This window comes from Simochromis diagramma, unplaced genomic scaffold (genome assembly GCF_900408965.1).
Source record: "Simochromis diagramma unplaced genomic scaffold, fSimDia1.1 OVJJ01000402.1, whole genome shotgun sequence".
Classification (NCBI taxonomy): domain Eukaryota; kingdom Metazoa; phylum Chordata; class Actinopteri; order Cichliformes; family Cichlidae; genus Simochromis; species Simochromis diagramma.
This window is the reverse complement of record NW_024386972.1, coordinates 3,466,072-3,487,383: the sequence shown is the minus strand read 5'-3', so window position 1 is coordinate 3,487,383 and position 21,312 is coordinate 3,466,072. Positions and strand designations below refer to the sequence as shown.

The following is a 21,312-nucleotide window of genomic DNA, read 5'->3' as shown; positions in this document are numbered from 1 at the left end:
CAGTACACTGTGTGACAACCTGAGACGAGAAAGGGATAGAGCTGTGAGTGATCTGGCAGACGCTCTGAGGAATCTGGATGACATGAGAAAGCAGAAGAACGATGCGACGCGGGAACTCAAAGAACTAAAGTGCGTTATTTCTCCCAAAAGTTGTTTTTGAGACAGATAAATGTCTTGTGTTCTATTTTAGGTAAACTTGAATATTATTCATTGATTTATATTTGTGTTAAAAGTGCTTCTCTTCCTTAATGATCTTTTGTGCCACCCAGTGGATGAATTTTATTTACACAGGACAGTTCAAATTACTTTGAAATACTTACTGAAGAGCTACATATTTCATGTTTCCTGCAGAGAAAAGTTGGAAGATGAGCTGGAAAAGGAAGCAAGATATCGTCAGCTGATGGCCCACAGTTCACATGATTCAGCCATAGACACTGACTCAATGGAGTGGGAGACAGAAGTTGTAGAATTTGAGAAGCACAGAGTAAGGATCATTTGGAGTTTTCTTTTTTGTTTTTTAAGAAATGTGATTTGCCTTTAGAGAATTGCGCTTAATGAATGAACTAATTCAGAATCAAAAAGTCATAATATTCCTCATGATTTTTCATTTTTGCAGGACATGGATTTGAAAGCACTTGGATTTGATATTGCTGAAGGGGTAAATGATCCCTATTTACCAGGGGACTGTGGTGTATTTGTAACTAAGGTGGATAAAGGAAGTATTGCTGAGGGAAGATTAAGGTAACTGTCACTTTCCTCCTCAGTGTATATAAATGTTTTGATTTCCCTTTGTCATTTGACACCTGAGTTTTGGTTCTAATAATAAGCTTTATTTGGAGAATAGAAACACATTTTCATATTTTCACTTGTAAAATTTAGTATGCAGCACTCAGAAAATCAGATTTTTGATACATGTCAATTTACACAACACATGAAATCAAATTTCAAATCATAGTTGGCTTCTCTTTCATTATTATTATATTCTCTCTTATTTCTGTTCAGGGTAAATGACTGGTTGCTTAAAATAAATGACGTGGACCTGACCAATAAAGACAGGAAGCAGGTGATCAAAGCTGTGTTGAGTGGTGAAGGCATGATTAATATGGTGGTTCGTAGAAGAAAGTCACTAGGAGGACGGATCATCACTCCAATCCAGATAAACTTAGCTGGACACAAAGGTCAGCTTCAATTTCCAAATAAGTAATAAACTTCACCGTTATAATGTCTGCCTTGACAAGCTAGTAATGACATTAAAGTGCAAAGTATTTGCGTTTAATTATCTGTATATGTGATGGTAATTGGGGTGTGTTTTTTCTAATTGTTTTTCCTCATAGACAGTGGACTAGGTTTGGAAAGTGGAGTGTTTGTTGCCACTTTGGCTGCTGGCAGCCCAGCTGCTAAAGACTGCAATCTCACTATTGGTGACAGACTGTTAGCTGTGAGTATGATCACTGAAAAGTTTATCATTTGTTTGATAAAAGCCTGTTTGTTATCAAGAGATGGCTGTGGTCTCTAGTGCCCTCTACTGACCACATTCAAGTTGTTTTAAGACAAGCACAACTGCAGCATGTTCCAACTACTTGCCTTCAAAGTACAGTGTTGAAACAGTAGAGGAAATTTGTTGTGTATATGTATACATTTCATAACTTCAATGAACATGAAGTAATGCAGCCAGTTTCACTGTTATACAGAGAGGATATAATGGAGACTGTGGGCTTCCAGTGAGGCTGACCTCTGAGATGAAGTAAAATCTGACATTACTAAAAATTCACTGGAGGTTTCCAAAATATCAGCTACAATACAAAGATGCTCACAGTACACTGCTGCACACTATTAACATAGTTTTGTAATTTTCATATGTCAGATAATATAAAATCTGTCAGTTAAACTAGGATTAAATGTTAGTGAAAGTAAGCTAGCACATTCCCAAACTTGGCCTTGTCACACAAACCATACATACAGGCCATAACACAATTATATAGTCTACTTATCTTTTGATTTCAGCACTTTTATGTTGGATAAAAAAAAGTCATGACTGGGAATCATTTTTGGCTTGACTATATTTAAGTTTTAGACCACCATATATGTTACACTTTATTGGTCTTGAATATGCCGGTTATTCCAAACGGCTTCCATTATGATCTGAATCTGTCTTTTATATTGTAATTTGTCCTTATGCTATAATTTTATCCCTGGCAGCTTTAACACTGCCCAGGACCCAAAATTCATTAATAGACCATCATTTGCTGATAGTCTTACATCATGCACTCTATCATAGCTGGCTGCTTTGATATCAGTAACTGTACTGAAAATGCGTCTAAGCTTCGTTTTTGGGAGGTCTCACAATCCTACTTAAGTCCTGAATTGTCTTGATGTCCTACCTACATGTTTGAGACAGGGAATTCAGTATGATCTCACTTTATTTTTTAAAATATCAGATTTCTGTAAATAATGCAAGCCTTTTTAAATAATAAAGTACCTCCATAATCCTAATCAAGGAATTTTTTGGGACTTGATTACTTTTAAGGGCAGGTGGCCACTATTTTTGTACCCAAGTACACATCAGCCATCATTTTAATGGTTAATGTTGTGTAATGAGGATGCGCACACCTCAGATACCGGTAATCTAAATTCTAACCATAACTAGCACATTTGCAGACGCCATTTCAAGATGGAGTACGATGATGATGATGTCTAGGTAAGTAAGCTCTTATTTATGGGACTTTTTTTTTTTTTTTTTTTTTTTTTTTTTTTTCCAGATCAATGGAATTGCGCTCGATAACAAGTCGCTCTCTGAATGTGAGTCTCTGCTGAGAAACTGCCGAAATTCTCTCAGCCTCTCCCTCATGAAGGTAAAAACTCCGTAGCCCAAACACATACAGATTCCTCTGTTTTACTTCTCACAACTGTAACATCACATACTGCTGTTTCTTCTAATAGACTCCCAATGGTCAGGCTTTATGCTAGTTGTACAATGCTTACTTCGTGCAAATGCTCATTGGGTTAATAGACAATGCAAAGTCTTCTTAAACCTTAATTGCTACCAGTATCTTTAATTTTTAAATGCTATCTCAAGTTCTTGGTTAAAAATGTCAGCGATCGTCCATTTCATCGGAAGCTATTTATTGCATTTAAACTATTTTAATGTATATTTATCAACATTTCTTCCTGCACAGTTCTTTCCCCAAAGCTGTTCTGGCCAGAGTTTATATGAAACTTTGAGAGACTCTGAAAAGAACCCGCGACTCCAGTCCTGTGAGGGCCACACGAGAAACTGCAGAAACTCTAAGCACAATTGCTCCACACAAACTGACATTTGTAGCTGTGACTTTGGCAGCAGAGGGGAGGAAGCATGCAAGGATACCGGTGACTCCCTGAATAGCAGCAGTGGCAGCACTCACTCCCACCACAAACCCTTTTCCAATGGTTCCCCGCATTCCCGTTCCTTTTCTGCCTCACATAGTCCTTCGGAACCCCACCCAGAATTCTGCTACCGGAGGCAGGACCTCCAGCATCGGCCTTTTACCTTCACCCCTCTTCTGTCCGACTGCAGCTCACCACAGGCTGCTGTGGACCGAGTGCAGAGCTCGCCAGTCAAGCCCAGTGGAGGCACATGGCCTAAAGTCATAGTGGGAACTGTTTCAGAGTACACCCAACTGTCCATCTATAAGAAGCCCAAACAGAGGAAGTCTATTTTTGACATGAATGCTTTCAGGAGACCTGATGCAGCCCAAAAACTGGACTACATGTCCCTGTCTCACTCACCGCAGAGCTCAGTGTCTGAATCTGCTCAGACACCCCCCACCCCACCAGCAAGGAGCGACTCGTTTAGGTTCAAGCATCGGCAGCAGAACAGCTCCGCGTCGGACTCCACCATTACCACCGGCACACCACCAGCATCCCCTGCCCAAGCTACGAATCCTAAGGACAAGGGAGAGGTGGGAAACCAATGCTATTTCAATGATGGCCCTCCAGGAGAGGCCAAGGGCAGCTCCAAGAAACCTGCTGAGGAGGAAGAAGAGGAGGAGAACCGGTACAGGACAGAAGTGCAAGGAAAAAAGAGATACCGGCCAAAATCAGCACCAGCACTACGTCGAAATGTGACTCCATTGCACATTCCTGTTCCCGTTCAGGTAACTGAGTATTTAAAGAACATGTTGAGGAATTTACTATTTGACATTTTATAGATGCTATGGTTTGTATTATTTTGTGTCCCTTATTTCCTCAAAAATTAAAAGGCTTACAAGCTGTACGTTTGCTCCTTGCAGGTACAGAGTTTCTCTAACGATGAACACTCCCCAGAGCCAGTGGACTTGTTACGTTTCTCTCCTATACGAACCAATCGGTACAGCGTACAATATGCACCCAAAAGCTACAGTAGCATTGCATCACGTAAGTTATGGGAACAGCTTAATGTGTTCACTTTTTTCCATTTTTTTCACATTTCCAAACACTGCATGGATCACTAATAATAAAAATAGAAAGTTGATTTCGATTTGTTGGGGTTTTTTCTATTGAACTAGCTTGATATTTATAGGATGGAAATGTCACATAACTACTACTTGTTGATGTCTAATCCCACTATTTGTCCTCCAGACCCTGCACAACGAAGTTTTGCCCCTTGCCCTGCTGTGACGGCTGTCATGAGGAACCCTGTCTACACAGCCTGGAGCCATGAGGTCCAGGCCAACAACCCTCCTCCAGCTCCCAGCTCGAGCAGTCATCCTCATACACACACAAGGTGTTCTGTCAGTCTTTTCGACATGCACGAGTCCAACTCTTCTTCACGAGCCTTTTTACTGTTGTGAATCCTAAAAATAAATCTTGTCATTTTGCCATGTGAATATATGAATTAATGAGTATACTTATTTTGCATATAGTGTCAAGTAAAATTTTCTGTTTCAATCACACCTCATTCACTGCAGACATTTAATAGGAAGAAGGTAGCTGAGTCGACTAAACCACTACAATTTGTCGGTGAAACAGAACTCTCAATTCCAGGTCTTTGAATTGACTTAATAGAGTTCACCCATGATTAATTGAATTATTCGACAGGTAGAGTATCTTCAGTGCTGTTTTTGTCTGTTAGACAGATAATGCAGCAACTAGTCAAATACAACTTGGTGGAAATGTGGAGCAGGGACAAAGAAAGCCACCAGATTTTGGGACAGAACCAGGTCACGTCGTTAAGAAATTCTGAGCTAGGTCATCGGCCTCGTTGGAGAAAAGTGTTCTCCAAATGCTTTTTAAGTTTACTTTTTTCCTTGTTACGACATCTTGAAATATCTATATCTGTTAGAAAACTGATATTTTATCTCGACTATTAGACTGTCTCTTTTGAAGCAGAGAGAGAGATTAATAAATAATTATTCTGTATTCTTTTTTTGCTGTGATTGTATTCTGCATACTTCTGGTTTTTGGTGCATTAGTTAGAAATAAAAGACAATTTCAGATGTTGTTTTTTTTTTTTTTTTTTTAATATATAGATTTAACAGTTTATTTTGATGCTTACTGCAAAGTAGACATTAGTTCTAGTAGTACTGTTTTTCATTTTAACCACAGATTTGCTAAATCCTGAATGGTGTATTTATAGCAGCGAAACAACTGTGTATCCTGCCCCAGATCTCATGGACAGATGGCATGTAGCAAATTATATCTTGCCCTGGGTTGAATAATTGACTGCCGGGGGACTTACGCAGGCCTTTTCTTTTTCCTCCCCCCCCCCTCTACTCTTAGCCCCCAGCATCAAGGTCGCCTCAGTCTGGACCTCAGCCACAAGCGCACTGGAAACCCGACTGAGCGGAGCTGCAGCCAACCACCACACAGTACTAACTCCTTGCCCTGCAGCAACAGAATGAGTATGTATGGTGCCCTAGTTTTATGGTAATCACGACATGTTTAAAATGTGAATAATGTTGTTTACATTTTTCTTAATTCAGTCCGCACTTATTTAGCCCACTATTTATCACTGCTAGCAAAACCCCTAACTGGCGTCGTTGCATTGTTGGCAAACACGGACTTCTGTGACACAAAATTATTTAACTTTAATTTTACTCTTAAACTCATTATATTTATGAAATGTCAGTTTTAAATGCAAATTTTCTGTAATGAGTGTTTAGAAAGTCTTGTAGCAGTTTAATTGGCTCAGGAGACGATGGTGATTAACTGGCTACATCAAACATTTGCTCTGTGGTAAATATTTAGATTAGCAGTGTCGGGGAAAGGGGCTTATCACAGTTGTTCATATATTTCCTGGGGAATTCCCATATCAACATGGTTGGATACCCTCAGTTGTGTGAGAAAATGTTTCTTGTTTTCTTTTTTTTTTTTTTTTCTCCCCCCCCCCCCCAAGTATGGGTCAACTGACCCTTTTAATAAATTTCCTGTTTTTTCTTAGGCACCTCTGGTACTCAATTTAGAGCAGAACGGATTAAGATCCCTCCAATTCGTTATCCTCGCGCCACTGGATCTGACAAAGGTACTGTTCAGTCTGGGAGCAACATCTACTGGTACCAAATGTTACTTCAACTTTTTTTATATCCGCTGTCACTCCAGGCTCACTTACACATTCGGAGGGTAGCAGCCCAACACCTCCAATGTCCCCTGTCAACCTGGACACGTCGTCTTTCGCTAGCAGCCAATCGCAGAGCTCCATTTCCACCCAACCTAGGATATCAGTCAGCCCTGCTTCGATTGGTGACAGGCGAAAGGATGGGTAGGCCAACCGAATCCTCGTCATTGTCCGAATCTTTATCCCACCATGATTCAGCACCACAAGACATGTTTTCCACCATTTGTCTGTACTTTTTGTCTGGTTCATTGTGATTAAATGCTTGCAAAGCAGTAAACAAAGCCTCAAGCCTCAAGCCTCCATCCAACACTGTCACCACAATCTATCATTTTATTATCTTCACTTTCTTCTCTGCTGCTGAGCCTTGTAACTTGAAATCTTTCTGTCTTTGTCTGTTTTTTATTTTTTCCCTGTCATTCTGCTTCTCAGATTTGTCTCTTACTGCACTTCCTCTGTTAGACCTCCACTTGGAATTAAGCCCAAGTTCTTCTCTTTAAGAAGCTTGAGGTTTGTCTTGTGCTGGTAGCACATACAGTATAAGCACTGTCTGCAGGACTGTTGGCGCACAGATCTGATCATTCTGCCTACACTCTGCATATATAAATGTTACAGTCTAGACTCACTTTGCAGCAGCGGTGCTAGATTCTTTTGAATGTTTAATAATGGCAGTAATGAAATGGATGTGTATCCTTAGGTCGTCATCTTCTCTGCTCATTATTTATTCAGAATGCTGTTAAATGTTGTATGATTGCATGACATGAAGTGGGATTTGAAAATGCACGCTTGGCACATCAGCCACAACATTAAAACCTTGTTCTTGGTACAGTGTGCTACAAAAACAGCTTGGACCATTAGGTGCACAAACATAAGACCTTTGGGCGTGTCTGGTATTGTCAGACATGAGGCTACAGGCTCAAGCATCAGATGCTTGATCAGATTGGGATTTTGAGAGGTTGGAGGCCCTGACATTGTCCAGTTGGGGACTGTCGTTGCCTTCATATGGTGCTGCTGTTTTTGTGGGTGGTATCAGCCACATACCAGGATCGTGATTACTGTTATTTACTTTACCTGCAAGGGTTTTTTAATGTTGTGGCTGGTACGTGCATATTATTGTTTGAACAATACACATTTGTGTGAAAAATGTCACATGATTCGGTGATTATTTGCATACATGACATGCATGATAGCATGCAGACTCATATTGTGTAGGAAAACATTAGATTGAAGGGAAGAGCTTATTCTAATTTTTTCTTCCCCAAAGTTGCATGCTTGCAACTTTTCTATAAGATGTCAAAACACATAAATGTTCTTTTTTTCCCCCTGAAGGCCATACCTGGGGGAGCCACGAAATGTGACGGTACAGAAGGGAGCAGAACCGCTTGGTATCTCCATTGTGAGTGGAGAGAATGGCGGAGTGTTTGTGTCCAAAGTGACAGCAGGTAGCATTGCTCATCAAGCTCGATTAGAGTACGGAGATCAACTTCTCGAGGTACATTAGCTACTTTACTGCATATCCATGATTTATCTTTTTTTTTTTTTTTTTTTTTTTTTTTTTTTCTGCCTCTAATGAATCCCTTCTGTTTCCAGTTTAATGGAATCAACCTTCGCAATGCCAATGAGCAGCAGGCACGACTGGTGATCGGGCAGCAATGTGACACGGTCACCATTTTGGCTCAGTATAATCCACACATGTTTCAGCTGGGGAATCACTCTCGTTCAGGGTAAGAGGGAGACGAGAGCTTAGCAGTGCCCTTTTCTGTATAAAGCACAGTATGTGCAAAGCAAACGCATGAGTACACAATCGTAAAGACTTCATACACAGGAGCACAGGTAGCACAGGAATAAGAAATGGGTTATGTAATTATGATTGAGTAACAAATATTAACACTAAAAAGGAGATGGCACGAATGTGCTATAACAGTAAACAAACCCTAAAGTGTATTCTCTAAAAAAAACAGTTATTTGGACTTTAGGGTAAAATATTAAATGATTAGAAAAGATTCTGACTTTGTTTCTCATCTTTTTAGTTCTCGGATGGACTCCATCAGCAACCAGCCGTCACCCCATGACAGCGGAGCCACCACACCGGACAATCACTCCACTGTAGATTTACTGAGTGAGCAGGATGAAGGCACGATTACTCCTGCATCCAAACAAACGACTCCTGCCACTAGTCCACACATCTCCTCCAGGTAGTAGCTTTATATCTGCTTTTATGTTCGCTGGGTTGATATGGTGTTTTAATACAGCCCTTTAAAATAGACTTTGAATCTACTGGTCGAACTTCTTAAAATGTATTTTTCTTTCAGGCTTCCTCGTTCAAATCCACGCAGGGTTCCAGAGTATCGGTTGGTGAGGCTGAAGAGGATCCACGTGGAGCTGGGAGTTCAGATCTGTGGAGGGAACCTTTATGGCATCTTTGTGGAGAGTTTAGATGATGACAGCCCTGCTAGGGGTCCTGATGGTTTACTGCCTGGAGATTTGATGCTGGAGGTATCTTTCATATTTGTCAATAACTATGACGCACCAAAGTTGTCATGTGTTCAATAAAAAGTAAGCTGCAGTAGCTGTAGTGAAAACAATACTGGACATAATTGTGTGATTTGTGTACCTGTATTATAATGCTCTGAGGCTAGAAGAAAAGCACATTAAAGCAGGTTTAGACATAGAATCTGACTGCTTTCTGTCTTGTAGATGATTGTCTTTATAGTTTTAATTTATTTGTTTGTTTTTTAAACAGTACAATGGTGTCAGCATGAAGAACAAAACTAAAGAAGATGCTTACCTGGAATTGTTGAAACCAGCTGAAACGATCACCTTCAAGGTCCAGAACTATGCAGACAACCTTGATGCAGTAAGAGAGAGTCCCGGAGATGGATTTTTCATAAGGTACCCTGAATATTTATCAGGCCACTGAAATTAAACTGCTGGCATGACATGAATATTGTGCCTTTTAATTTTATGTTAAACAAAATCCAAAATGGAACCTAACCACCGGGAAATGGGCAGTAAAGTTTGGGAACATTGAGCTAACAGAACAGACATGTTTTGGTGATTTGTGTGTCAGGTCAATAACTCGTTGAAGCTTGTAGAGTATACCTTGTAAGACTTGTTTTTCCATTATAATCTGCAAAGTTTTGTTTATCATGCCATTGACATCTTCCCCAACTACTTTATTCATATTTGGCAGAGCACTTTATGAGAGAGTGGCAGAAATGGAGCAGGAGCTAAGCTTTAAGAAAGACGACATCCTTTATGTTGAAGACACACTACCAAATGGTAATTTTGGCTTCTGGATGGCCTGGCAGCTTGATGAGAGTGCACAGAAACTAGAGAAAGGACAGATTCCAAGTAAATACATGTAAGTACAGTGTAAGAATTTGTGGTTTTCTGATTTAGAAAATCTGTTGAGAAATTCTACATTCATCAAACTTTAATGTTAAAGAACATTAGTTTGATAGCATGTTGATATGGATTGAAATATTATCTCCATAAGGATGGACCAGGAATTCTACAGAAGGCACAGCATGGCTGATATGAAGGATGAAAACGGCACTAGCAGGACGCTGTCTGCTGCTGCTCGGAGGTCATTCTTTCGCCGGAGGCTAAAGCACAAACGGAGTGGATCCAAGGATGGAAAGGACATGACGGCTTTGGACGCCATTAGCACAGATTCTTTACCCATCACAGAGGGTGAGAAACCCTCTTCTAAACACAACTTTATTTAAAAATGCACAAAAAAAAGACATAATTGTATAAGAAAGGTTGATTCTGGAATAAGCACATATTTGGATTTTCTTGAGCGCTTACTTCACCAGCATTGCATTATACTGTCATCACATTGTTAAACTTACAAAGGACTGTTTGAAATCAAAAAGTTCACAGTGAATACAGCAGAATCTGATTATTGTATTTCACACATTCCTTCTCAAGAGTTGGACCTAAAATTACCCACAAATCTGTTCAACCACAGGCAGATTTGTCAGAGGTTTGAATGTGGAGCACGCTGCAGAGGCTTGCTCACTTTCTAAGCATCCAAGATTTAATTTACTGGATATAGTCTTGACTTCAGTCAATTTATCAGACTTCACACAGCTGCATCTGGAGGTGCAACAAACAGAATTACATTTCATCACAGACACCACAGTTTTACCAAATAAATTTTAGTCTTTGGTGTTTAAAATCAGTTCCCTTTAAGTGTTTAAAGAAAAGTTCATACATTTATTTATTTATTTATTTATTTATTTAAAAGCCTTCTCCCAATTAAGCCTAATCTCTAAGACTTAATAATACTCAAGTTTGAAAAGGTCAGATTTTATTCTTTAGGCTTGATACTAGATAGAAACTGCTACTATGAATGTCCCTATTAACCTTACATGATGATTTGTTGCCAGATTTGTGAGGCAGATCTCAGGCATGAAGATGTGTTTATATAGCTGGATTTTTCTTGAAAGAAACTGAAGCTTTCACATGACACAGAAACCACGGTTAAAATGAGCGGCAGTATCTCTCTCCTGTTATGCCTTTGGAATAAATTGCTTTGGTTTATTCCCTGCACAGACGGTGTGAGCCTCATGTACCAGCGGGTTCAGAAGGTGGAGTGCTCTTCGCCTCGTCCAGTGCTGATCTTGGGTCCATTAGTGGAGGCCTGTAAGGACATGTTGGAGAAGGAGGCTCCTACAAAGTTCTGTCGCTGTTTGCCTGGTGAGCTTCTGATTTGTGTGAATTTATACATGAAGGATGTGTGTGTCCATCAAACTTGTGTTATTGTGCAAGGGAGATTTCACTGAGAGCTACCTAACATGAAACTCAAAGATCAGAGAACTTGACGTGTATATTAAAATAAAAAATGTTGCTTTTTTTTTTTTCTTTACTTTTAGAAATTATGAAGGCATCTCAGCAGGCAATAGAGCGTGGAGTAAAGGATTGTGTGTTCATTGATTACAAACGGAGGAGTGGGCATTTTGACGTGACAACAGTCGCCTCAATAAAAGAAATCACAGAAAAGGTAAATTTAAAATGACCTTAATCTGCATTATTTATTGATTTGCTTGTCCAGAAATGACACATTTATGACCCTGCACCAATAGCAGTTGTATCTTGAAGTTTATGCACTGCTGTCTTTCCAACTTTTCTTACAATCTTCAGAGGACTTTCAGCTGCATTCCAAATAATGCAATACAGCCAAACTTCCAAACTGATTAAAATAACTTGATTGGCTACATATTTTCAAAGAACCTTTTATTTTTTTTATGTTGACATTTATGTTGTTGTTGATATCCGATAAACTGCTAGAAGTCTTTAAACACACAGAGCGTGAAAATAAATACTTGATCTTTTCTGCAGTGTTCTTTTTTTTTGAAACATCTCCCATTTCTCATGTTGTCTTCTCTCATAGGACTGTCACTGCTTACTTGACATTGCCCCTCACGCCATTGAACGTCTTCACATGGTTCACATCTACCCAATCATCATATTCATCCGCTACAAAAATGCCAAGCAGATAAAGTGAGTAATTTCATGCCTGCTTTGACTTTTAAATTATTTTTTTTTTTTATTTCTACCTGTCAGACATGTTGAGCATGCTTTGTGTTGTGGTACCAGTTTTGTTTACCCAGTTATTTGTCAAGCTCCAAACCTTGAACAACATACAGAGAGAACTCATCCAAAGCTTTTGCCTCTGGAGGCTGTTTCTGAGAAGAAAGGGAAAATGTGGGCCATAGCATTTTCAAATAAAGCCACATTGATGAACAAAACTCATCCGTATATTCTGAACTAAAGTAATAATCTGTTTCTATTTTGCAAATAACTACTTGGGCATTAAATCAATATGTAATCTAAAAATGTCAGGTCATAAAGAATTATTTAAAGATTACTTAAAGTTCCCCCATTTTAAAGCCATTCTCGCTTGAAGGACTGATTATTCCTGATTATGCTTAATTTTATCTGGCTTGAGACAGTTGCTTGGGAAATTGGCATCCGCAGAAGTCTTGCTGGTTTTATAATCACATTTGCCCTCCATCCATAACAAAACGAATTGATCAACCAAAATTTGATCAGCATCATTAGTTGCGAAGACACGACGTGCTCTCTTCCACCACCTGTTTTCATCGACTGATGGTGATGGCTCACAGATCCTCTGCTTTTTCATTTGTAATCCGTGGGAAGATTAAATCTGCTGAACCTTCGGCATGGTGCTTCATGCACATGCGCACACAAACGCATGCAAATCAGGGCAAACTCGGGTCGGGCAGGAACAGGCTTTTTCCACCACGCACGTACACACACGCGTCCATAAATCTATGAAACGGTGCAGCAGGCAAACATGGTTCAGATTGATTCCTGCTAAGCCTTCGCTGTCATCAGCTGAGTGCCAGCTGTCCTGGGAGGGGCTCACGAGGCCTGTGGCTCCGCTTCGTGGTGTGGGTGGCTAAAAACACACGATGCCCTGCCGGCCTCAGCTTCCATGTACACAAAAACACACCTCCCACTGCCTGCTGCAGCAACTGACAGGAGCCCAAGGTTTTTCATGGGTTTCTATCCTCTGAGAAGCATCAGCAGACCAATGTGTTGACTGCATAATGAGTGAAAGGAGAGAGACAGTGGTATTCTAGGTGAAGTCAGAGGTAAAAGATGAAGACTGGTAAACACATGAATTCTCAAGGCTGTGTGCGGTCATGGGTACTGAGTGGGATGGATGGGTTTAAAGTAGGGAGATTTCACTGAAGCGAAGCTGTTAGATTTGTTGGCAGAAATGAGAAGTTTTGCTGTAAAAACTAGTAGAAATCTCCTTTAAATTGCATCTATAGTTACTTTAGTCAACTTCTGAGTATTTTTTTATTTTATTTCGATAAAATGCTAATAAGGGTAGTTGATCCTTGTTAACTTTGCTGATTTATCCAAAAAGACTTTCTTGTCTATTACTGCCAGTAGAATTTCCAGGAAAATGGTTTTCATTTAAGTTAATGTTGGCAGTAGCAGCCCAGAAACATGAATAATTTATATGCAGTTGAATTGAGATAAATGTATTCACATTTTTGTATAAAAGAAATTCACTCTAAATTTGTATTTAGCAATGTTCAAGATGTATTAAAATATCCACACACTATTATTACTGTTATAAACATGTCTGCAGATTTTTAGTAATACAAAATATGGAAATTGTGACTGTTTTGTTGACATGTTGACATCAAGAATCTGACACTTTGAGTGTTTGAAATGAGGTTTTGTAGCAGGCTGACAGGGCTGATGTTTCCTCAGAGAGCAGAAGGACCCTTTGTACCTGCGGGATAAACTGTCTCAGAAACATTCCAGGGAGCAGTTTGAGGCAGCGCAGAAAATAGAGCAGGACTACAGCCGCTTCTTCACAGGTTGGTGGGATAGGCTTATGTTCACTCGATGTTAATTTGTATACAGGCATAATAATTCTAATTATTGTAACCTTAACCACACCTACAGTACACAGAAATGTGTAACTGCAAACTGAATCCCAGTTTACAAAGAAAGGTGTATTTTTGTAACCGTTTTTTCACCTCGGGCTTAAAAGTCCATCAATAATCAGACACAAACTGTTTAATGGCATTCATCGCTGTATGTCCAAAATTTTTGGTGATAGTCTCTGAGATTTGTTTTTAACTGTATTTATTTCATGTTATTTAGAGTTTAGTCTTAAAGAGGAGGTATTGGGAGCACTGTATGTGTGTTCTTTAAGAAGAGTTAAAGTTCTGGTATCTGGAGCAGCAGACAGTCTGACACCCAACTGTCTGCCTGATTAATGACTAGAAAAGGAGGCGACTTATACACAAGGGCTTTTGCAATGAACACATACCACAACTGATCCCATCTATTAGGGAGAGTTGGCCGGCCAACTTCTGCACACATGCCACGATTGTGATTATATTTATCAGCACTTTCATTAAAAGTATCTGTTGATAGACAGCTTATACCAGTTTGTCTTCACAGTTTACAACTGTAAGTCTTCTATTTCCACAGTCCTGTTGGTTGGTGTCAACATTAGTCTCATTACATGCTTGATATAATTGAAAATGAGTAGTGCTCTTGGATTATGCAAAAATAAGAAAAAAATCACATTGGTCTGGGAGCTGAGTGACTGAATGGGGAAAAAATGAAAGAACTTTCAATGGGATGTGTTAACCACAAAAATACCACCCTCCTCCCAACTGTATTGCAGGTATTGTCCAGGGAGGCAGCGTCTCCTACATTTGCACTCAGATCATGACCATCGTGGAGCAGGAACAGAGTAAAGTGCTGTGGATTCCAGATGGAGCCCCGTAAAAGTATCTCCCCTTGTTCACGTCACCCAGAAACATTCCAGGATGTAGCGAAGATGTTCAAATCCAGCAGTTCACAGCAGACTCGATGGTTAACATCCAATACTTCTCACTTACAGCAATATCAGCACACATGATTTGCAATATTCCTACTACAGTAATTATGTAGTACAGAGACTTGTTTACACTAGTCTTCAATACTTGAATTGTGTATTCCCTCATATTCAGTAGCACTCCTTTAATCCCTTGAATTGTCAGACCACAGGGACTCTGCATCAACTCCAAACTGAAGATGGACCACTGTGTTCCCTCCTTTATATTTATGTCTTCTCTTGCCATTTAATTTATCTAATCAAGTCAAAGATGTTGGTTATGATCCTTTGTTATACAACTGTAGCTCTCTAGTGAATAATGTTCTTATTTATAGAGGAGAAATTGCTTCCTTCACATTATGTCAGTCTTTATTTTGATCATTTCACTCCTCTCATATAATATTGTGCCAAGCTAAATATATTTAATACACCACACTTATTAACACTGCAATTTTCCTTGTAAATCACGCAGCAGGTTTGCTAGTTTCTGCCAATATTCTTTGTCAGGTGGATTTTTATTTTTTTATTTTTTTTGTTTTTAAATTTAAGAAGGGATTTTTTTTTTCTCATCTGTTGGCTAAACACATGTTCATGTTCCTCCTTGAATTTTCACGTCAATCACGTTGAGAGCATTTCATCTGGATGTCAGATAAAACACTTTACATCAGGCTTTCTCCAAATGAAGGTTATTGTTTCTATAAAATATTAAACATTCAGTTAATGGAGTGCAAGTTGTCTGTGTTTTCTTTGCACATCTGAGTGCTAACATCAGCTCACAAATAGCGGGCTGGTTATTTGTCAAGAAAAACTGGACTCAAGTTGGACCTCAATCAGTGCACAGTTTGTCCTCGAGGGGGAGTAATTTACCACTAGACGAGAGAAAACAAGATGTCCTGTTTAGTACTTTTCCTTACCATGTTTTATAACTGCCTATATAAATACTCTTATTCCAATATTTGGAAACTTTTTTACATTTTGGGTTTTCTAAGCCTTTAATGCGTGATGGCGTGGAAACAATGAAAATGTATGGTGTATTCTCTGCTGCAATGTGTTTTTTAAACTCGTATTTCCATCACTGCTGGAGAAAACGTTTTCTCGTTTAAAGGCTCCAGACAGCCTTAGATTGATGTTAAAGCTCCATATAAAGATGTAGGACACCAATAAGAGAATTTCATTTTCGTCACTTTGCCCCACCTTATTATAGAAATACAGTTTGAAATTTGATTATAGTTTCGGAACATAGATCTAATGTACAAAACTAAAACGTCCGTACAAAATTAAGGGTTTAAAAGCACGGTGGCTCTAACCATAAAGTTACAACCATCAAAAATTGATGAAGCGGTCACTATAAATAACCAGACATCAAGATAAGCATCGACGTCTGCTATTGATGGCTCCTCCCCCGCTACCTGTAAATCTGCGATGCCATCTTCCAACAAATGGATGTGACAGAGGGAGTCGGAGAACGAGAATTGCGTACAAGAATAAAACGGTCATTTTTTTTTCCAACCCAAACGATATATCCGTAAAGGAAACGACAAACTGCGGCCTTTGACGCGAGGACGGCATTCAACAGTGCGCGGTGCTGAGCTCAAGTAGCGGACCTGCTGAAGGCTACGCTGGAAAAAAAAAACAAAAAACAAGGTGGGGGAGTGAGTGAATCGACTGGCGACGACAGCACGCCTCTTCAGTGTTATCATAACGCCGCTGCAGTTTCATCCATCGGATCTGTGAGAAAACCGTGAGTTTTGAGGAGTTTGAACAAGAAATTTGATTTTTACGCACACGTCTAACGGATGACGCGCAATCCCGGCAACGAACACGCGTCGTGAGGCGCACGACTGAGATCTTAATTTCAAAAGAAGTTTGGGGTGTTTTTTTTGTTTTTTTGTTTTTTTTAATTGCGAGTGTGGCTCTTGTGGACTTTAACTTTTACATCTTTGCTTAGAGTGAAGCCAGATGAGATGGAAGAGGAGCGGAAGGTGGTTGGTTGAACATGCCTGAGCCGTTGTGGCATCAGGGGGCGCTGGCTGGAGCTCCCCAAAGGCCCTGAATCCCAGTTGAGTTGATTGTTTGTTTTTAGGGGCTGGCAGGTGACCAGAAGTCGGTAATGCCGAAAAACAGGGAGAGATTCAATCCGGACCCATCCATCCACATATCCAAGATGAATGTGATCATCCCGTTCTCACCAGATGTGCCCTGTGATAACAACGGCCAGCGGATGTGGTGGGCTTTCCTCGCCTCTTCCATGGTCACTTTCTTTGGGGGTCTCTTCATAATCCTGCTGTGGAGAACTCTCAAATACCTGTGGACTGTATGCTGCCACTGTAACGCCAAAAAGAAGGTACGCCAGCTCATTTCATAACGCAGCACTCCTCCATGAAATCATCATAGAGGGGTTTTTGTGTAGCAGCCAGTTTGATTTGGGCTTGTAATTAAATCTGTAGTGGGTCCAATCAAAGTGCATGACTCTGAATAATGAACTCTGCTATTCTTGGCTTAATGTCACATACAATGCGAGCCTGTTATAATAAAACCTCTTTGATCTTGGACTGTAGGCTGTTAACGAGGAAAGTTGGTCCTCGTTAACAGCAGGTTTGCAGTTGGAGCTACAGCTGACACTTGTTGGTGCACCGCATTCAGTTTGTTCTTAGTTGATTTGAAGGTGATCCAGCGCACAAGTAGCCTACAAGTATTGTAAAATGCTTAACTATCATATGAATTTAACATGTTGAGGAGCTTAATTCCCACACAATTAGAAAACAATTTGTGGGAATATTATGAAGATAGTTTGACATTTGTACAATGTACAACCAATGCTTGTGGTCATACATTGAAGGTTAGTGGAAGTTAAATTGTGCTGCTAAAAATAGGGGGGGCAAAACTAAAACCTGGTGTTTCCAGATATCATGTCCCGCTTAATGTGGATAATCCACCAGCCTCAAGCGCAGGACATTTTGGATTGGAGCTACATTCTGTTGAAGAATTTCTCACTGGATAATTTACAGAACAAACAGAGTAGCAGAGGCAAAATGTGCTGCTGAATCTTATTTTTACAAACAAAAATCCATCCAGCTGCATTTTATTGAGGACAAGGGATTTTTAATCTTCTGTAAACAGCAACTTAGCTTAGGTTCCCCCCTTTTGAGTTCTTGTCAACATAATCTGAAGTCAGCATCATTTTCTTTCTGAAACTGTCCAGCTGAACATGCCGTCCAGTTTGTTTAGTGTATTTCATAAAATCTGGAATACTCTAACCTGTTGAGGACATGTGGAGCTATCAGGGGCTGCTACATGGGTCAGATATGTTCATGCGTGTCTTTGTGTAATCTCCAGAGACAGCAGCAGTAGTATTTAATTCAACTGCTACTACATTTTCGGCCTCACAGTAATGACATCATCTGCGCCAGGCCGTCTGCAGTCGTGTGTTAGAAAAATAAAAAATCTTTCTGTTGTGTTTTTCCATAAAGTCTCATTTTAGAGTTTCCGCCATTGCGCATATGCTTAAGGACAAAGATGGACTAGCTGATAAAAGTGCAAGAGATGGAGCAGTTTGTCTTAATGCATGTGCATTCATTTCTCAGACAGGTAGTCAGGGTGGAAGAGAATCGCTAAAGGCTGCATGCAGGGTGGTGCTGACCTTTTGAAGGGAGACGTCTGTATCATTTCCATGGTTGGGTTGAAGCTGCTTACAATTAAGGCTGCACATAACAATTAGAGTCATGGGTTATTTAATATGCTGATGTATCTTCTTTCTTTAAAATACAGAAAATACATCTTCCCAGCACCCAAATATTAACTACCAAGAATTCAGCTATATTAGTTGTCATGATACAAAGGGACAACTTACAAATATTTCAGGTTTTTGCTTCATAAATGAATAAACCTGAAAGACCGACACATTTTTCTGACTAATATTTAAGAGGATCCGTTTGTTTGGTTTGGTTTTTGGCCAAGATTTATTTATAGATGTAGAAAATTGGAACAGAAATGCTTTCCTGAAAACGGATCATGCCGAGGTTTTTCATTTCAGGGTCCACAGCTGAACACTGTTTATGTGCGCATATAAGAGAGCAGTCAGGTCTTTTTGTGTGTTTTTGTGGAGCTGCCGAGCTCCACCAACCTGTTGTGCTACTCTGTGGGAGTCAGCCAGAGACGGGTCATCCTTTCACTTCCAATCTCTCCCTCTCTGCCTTTTGCTCTCCTGGCATTCATTTCATAACTCCTGCCCTGTTTTCTTCTCACCCTCTCTTCCTCATCCAAGAAGCAACCTTCCTCCAAAGTGTCAGAAATGCAGTGTCAGGCGCATACCGTATGTGCCATATGAATCAGTACTTTTGTTGCTAAGCAACTGGCAAGCAAAGGATTTCATTAGAAGAGTAAATCTCTGTTATGCAGTGGCTGTGAGATGTGGCAGGTTGTGTTGGAGGAACACCTCCCCACCCCCTCCCAGTCTGTGCATGTCATTAGCAGCCCAAACATGGAGCGTTAAGTGCATTGTTCATAGATGGTAGTTGATAATCTGTTTCCTTCTATTCTGATTTTTTTTTTTTTTAAACTTTGTTTTCCCCTCTGTGGGGCTTTCACTGCCCAACTCTGCTCTGATCTGACAGCTCTTATGTCTCTGAGCCTCCATCTCTGTGGCTCTGTTCTCCCAGACTGATGGAAATCGATGAAACACGTCATTTGCGAGGTTCTGATGAATGGCTGCTATTATCCGTCTAGGAAAGAGGAAGACATTGCTTTCATTGTAAATGGCACTGTACTCACAATGGGAGGATGACAAGTTGTGGCAGCTCCTCCGTCATGGTGCAGACTTTGTGAAACTTGCGCACACTTCTTTATTAGCTTGCGTTGAGTTTTGAGAGACCACATCTCCACTTATCCACGAACTGACTAGTGTTCAGTGATAATGTTTCATTGGACAATAAGAATTCCTGATGCCCCAAAGTGTCCAGAAGTTTATTACGGCAGTATTTCTGCTGGTTTTGATCCAGATACAAAAAACAGCAATGGATGGATTGTGATGAAATTTTTCTGGAGACGTTCATGTTCCCCTTTGTTATGGATTTTTTCATCAAGTAAGGTCTGAAATGTCGTGCTCAGTGGAGTCTTTTTGGGACACGATGACGTAACATCTCTGCTCACTCTTCATCAGTCTTGTATCTATAGGGGCCATAAGGCCAAACAGCATTTTTTTTTCTTGTTTTTTTAATCATTTGACTCTTATTTGGACCAAAGAGTAAACGCAGAAGGAAGCATAGAAACTCTCTTGAATGATGTATTTCAAAATCTCTCTGGCTTATAGGTCTGTTCATTTTTGCTCTGATGGGACCAAGATGCAGTAAGGTGTTACTCCTGCATACATTTAAACCTGGTATCACAAGAACCACATTACCTCTCACAGACACACCTTCTATAACATAAATGGTGAGGGAGCAGTCTTGATATCGATTTAAAGGAGTGCTGTGAAAACTTAATGTATTATACATCAGTAGAAAGTAGACAGGAAAGCAGGGAATGACATACACCAAAGGGTCAGATCGCCTGCTCACCTATGAGATCTGTAGTGGTGTCAAAGTATGACATCTTTGCTAGAGATGTTACATTTGTTTTGTTACGAATCATTTTTGTTGCATCATACTTTTAGAACAGGTCCAATCACATTGGTGTTAATAACTCTAGTTTTAATTTGGCTAATTGGGCGGTTGTCTGCCAAGGTGCCTCAGTGATTATCACTGTGGCCTCACAGCAAGAAGGTCCTGGCTTTAAAGCTGCAAGCTGATTGGGGCCTTTGTATGTGGGTTTTGTTTCTGTGTGGGTTTTCTCTGGGTGCTCTGGCACATTAGGTTAAAATTTGCCATAGAGAGTTTGTCTCTCTATGTTACCCCTGTGATAGACGGGTGACCTGTCCAAGATGGCCTTTGGACTTGTGACAAGTAGAATATTTAAAATTGTTCCACGTGTCTCAAATGTTGCAATTTTGCTGTAAGTTTTGCAGCTGTTGGTGACAATATTTGTGGAGTTTGTTGAGGTGGAAATGTCAAACAGCAGCCTTGGGCTTCAGGGGTTCAGTGTGATTTTAATACTTAATGCTTGCAGGCTACAGAAGGACACTGAACATCAGCATGCTGGTGCTGTCACTGCATTAAATCTGAAGTACCTACAGCTGGGTTTTATCTGTTATTAAAATTTGATTACATTTAAATGCATGTTGTCTTGTTAGCAATAGTCCTTTTCAATCTTTAACGTGCCTAATTTGTGATGTTTTATTGGCTAAAAAGGATTTAAAGGGTTGTTGTTCAACATGACACCTTAGATGTATCAGGCATGGAAGGGTGTGGTTGCGGGGGTGTTG

The 21,312-nt window shown here is 40.0% G+C and overlaps 2 protein-coding genes across 24 annotated transcripts in view; both read left to right on the top strand.

Annotated features, from left to right (window-relative positions):
* Positions 1-15,679, top strand: part of LOC120738164 (disks large homolog 5-like) — a 30,511-nt gene extending 14,832 nt beyond the window's left edge. For 2 of the 3 annotated variants that reach the window (XM_040039281.1, XM_040039279.1), the window contains exons 10-33: positions 4-129; positions 352-484; positions 617-741; positions 1,003-1,178; positions 1,335-1,438; positions 2,760-2,852; positions 3,177-4,133; positions 4,269-4,392; positions 4,597-4,741; positions 5,737-5,858; positions 6,398-6,478; positions 6,556-6,715; positions 7,898-8,060; positions 8,159-8,292; positions 8,599-8,763; positions 8,881-9,064; positions 9,312-9,460; positions 9,762-9,932; positions 10,068-10,264; positions 11,132-11,275; positions 11,452-11,579; positions 11,970-12,079; positions 13,832-13,941; positions 14,763-15,679. In XM_040039281.1, the coding sequence (XP_039895215.1) occupies positions 4-129; positions 352-484; positions 617-741; positions 1,003-1,178; positions 1,335-1,438; positions 2,760-2,852; positions 3,177-4,133; positions 4,269-4,392; positions 4,597-4,741; positions 5,737-5,858; positions 6,398-6,478; positions 6,556-6,715; positions 7,898-8,060; positions 8,159-8,292; positions 8,599-8,763; positions 8,881-9,064; positions 9,312-9,460; positions 9,762-9,932; positions 10,068-10,264; positions 11,132-11,275; positions 11,452-11,579; positions 11,970-12,079; positions 13,832-13,941; positions 14,763-14,866 (4,105 nt within the window). In that variant the 3' untranslated portion in view covers positions 14,867-15,679. The remainder of the gene's footprint in view (positions 1-3; positions 130-351; positions 485-616; positions 742-1,002; positions 1,179-1,334; positions 1,439-2,759; positions 2,853-3,176; positions 4,134-4,268; positions 4,393-4,596; positions 4,742-5,736; positions 5,859-6,397; positions 6,479-6,555; positions 6,716-7,897; positions 8,061-8,158; positions 8,293-8,598; positions 8,764-8,880; positions 9,065-9,311; positions 9,461-9,761; positions 9,933-10,067; positions 10,265-11,131; positions 11,276-11,451; positions 11,580-11,969; positions 12,080-13,831; positions 13,942-14,762) is intronic. The other variant, XM_040039280.1, reaches the window with a different exon arrangement.
* A 530-nt stretch (positions 15,680-16,209) lies between these two features.
* Positions 16,210-21,312, top strand: part of LOC120738165 (calcium-activated potassium channel subunit alpha-1) — a 97,815-nt gene continuing 92,712 nt past the window's right edge. For 20 of the 21 annotated variants that reach the window (XM_040039301.1, XM_040039300.1, XM_040039295.1 and 17 more), the window contains exon 1: positions 16,210-17,298. In XM_040039301.1, coding sequence (XP_039895235.1) covers positions 17,065-17,298 — 234 coding nt within the window. In that variant the 5' untranslated portion in view covers positions 16,210-17,064. The remainder of the gene's footprint in view (positions 17,299-21,312) is intronic. The other variant, XM_040039283.1, reaches the window with a different exon arrangement.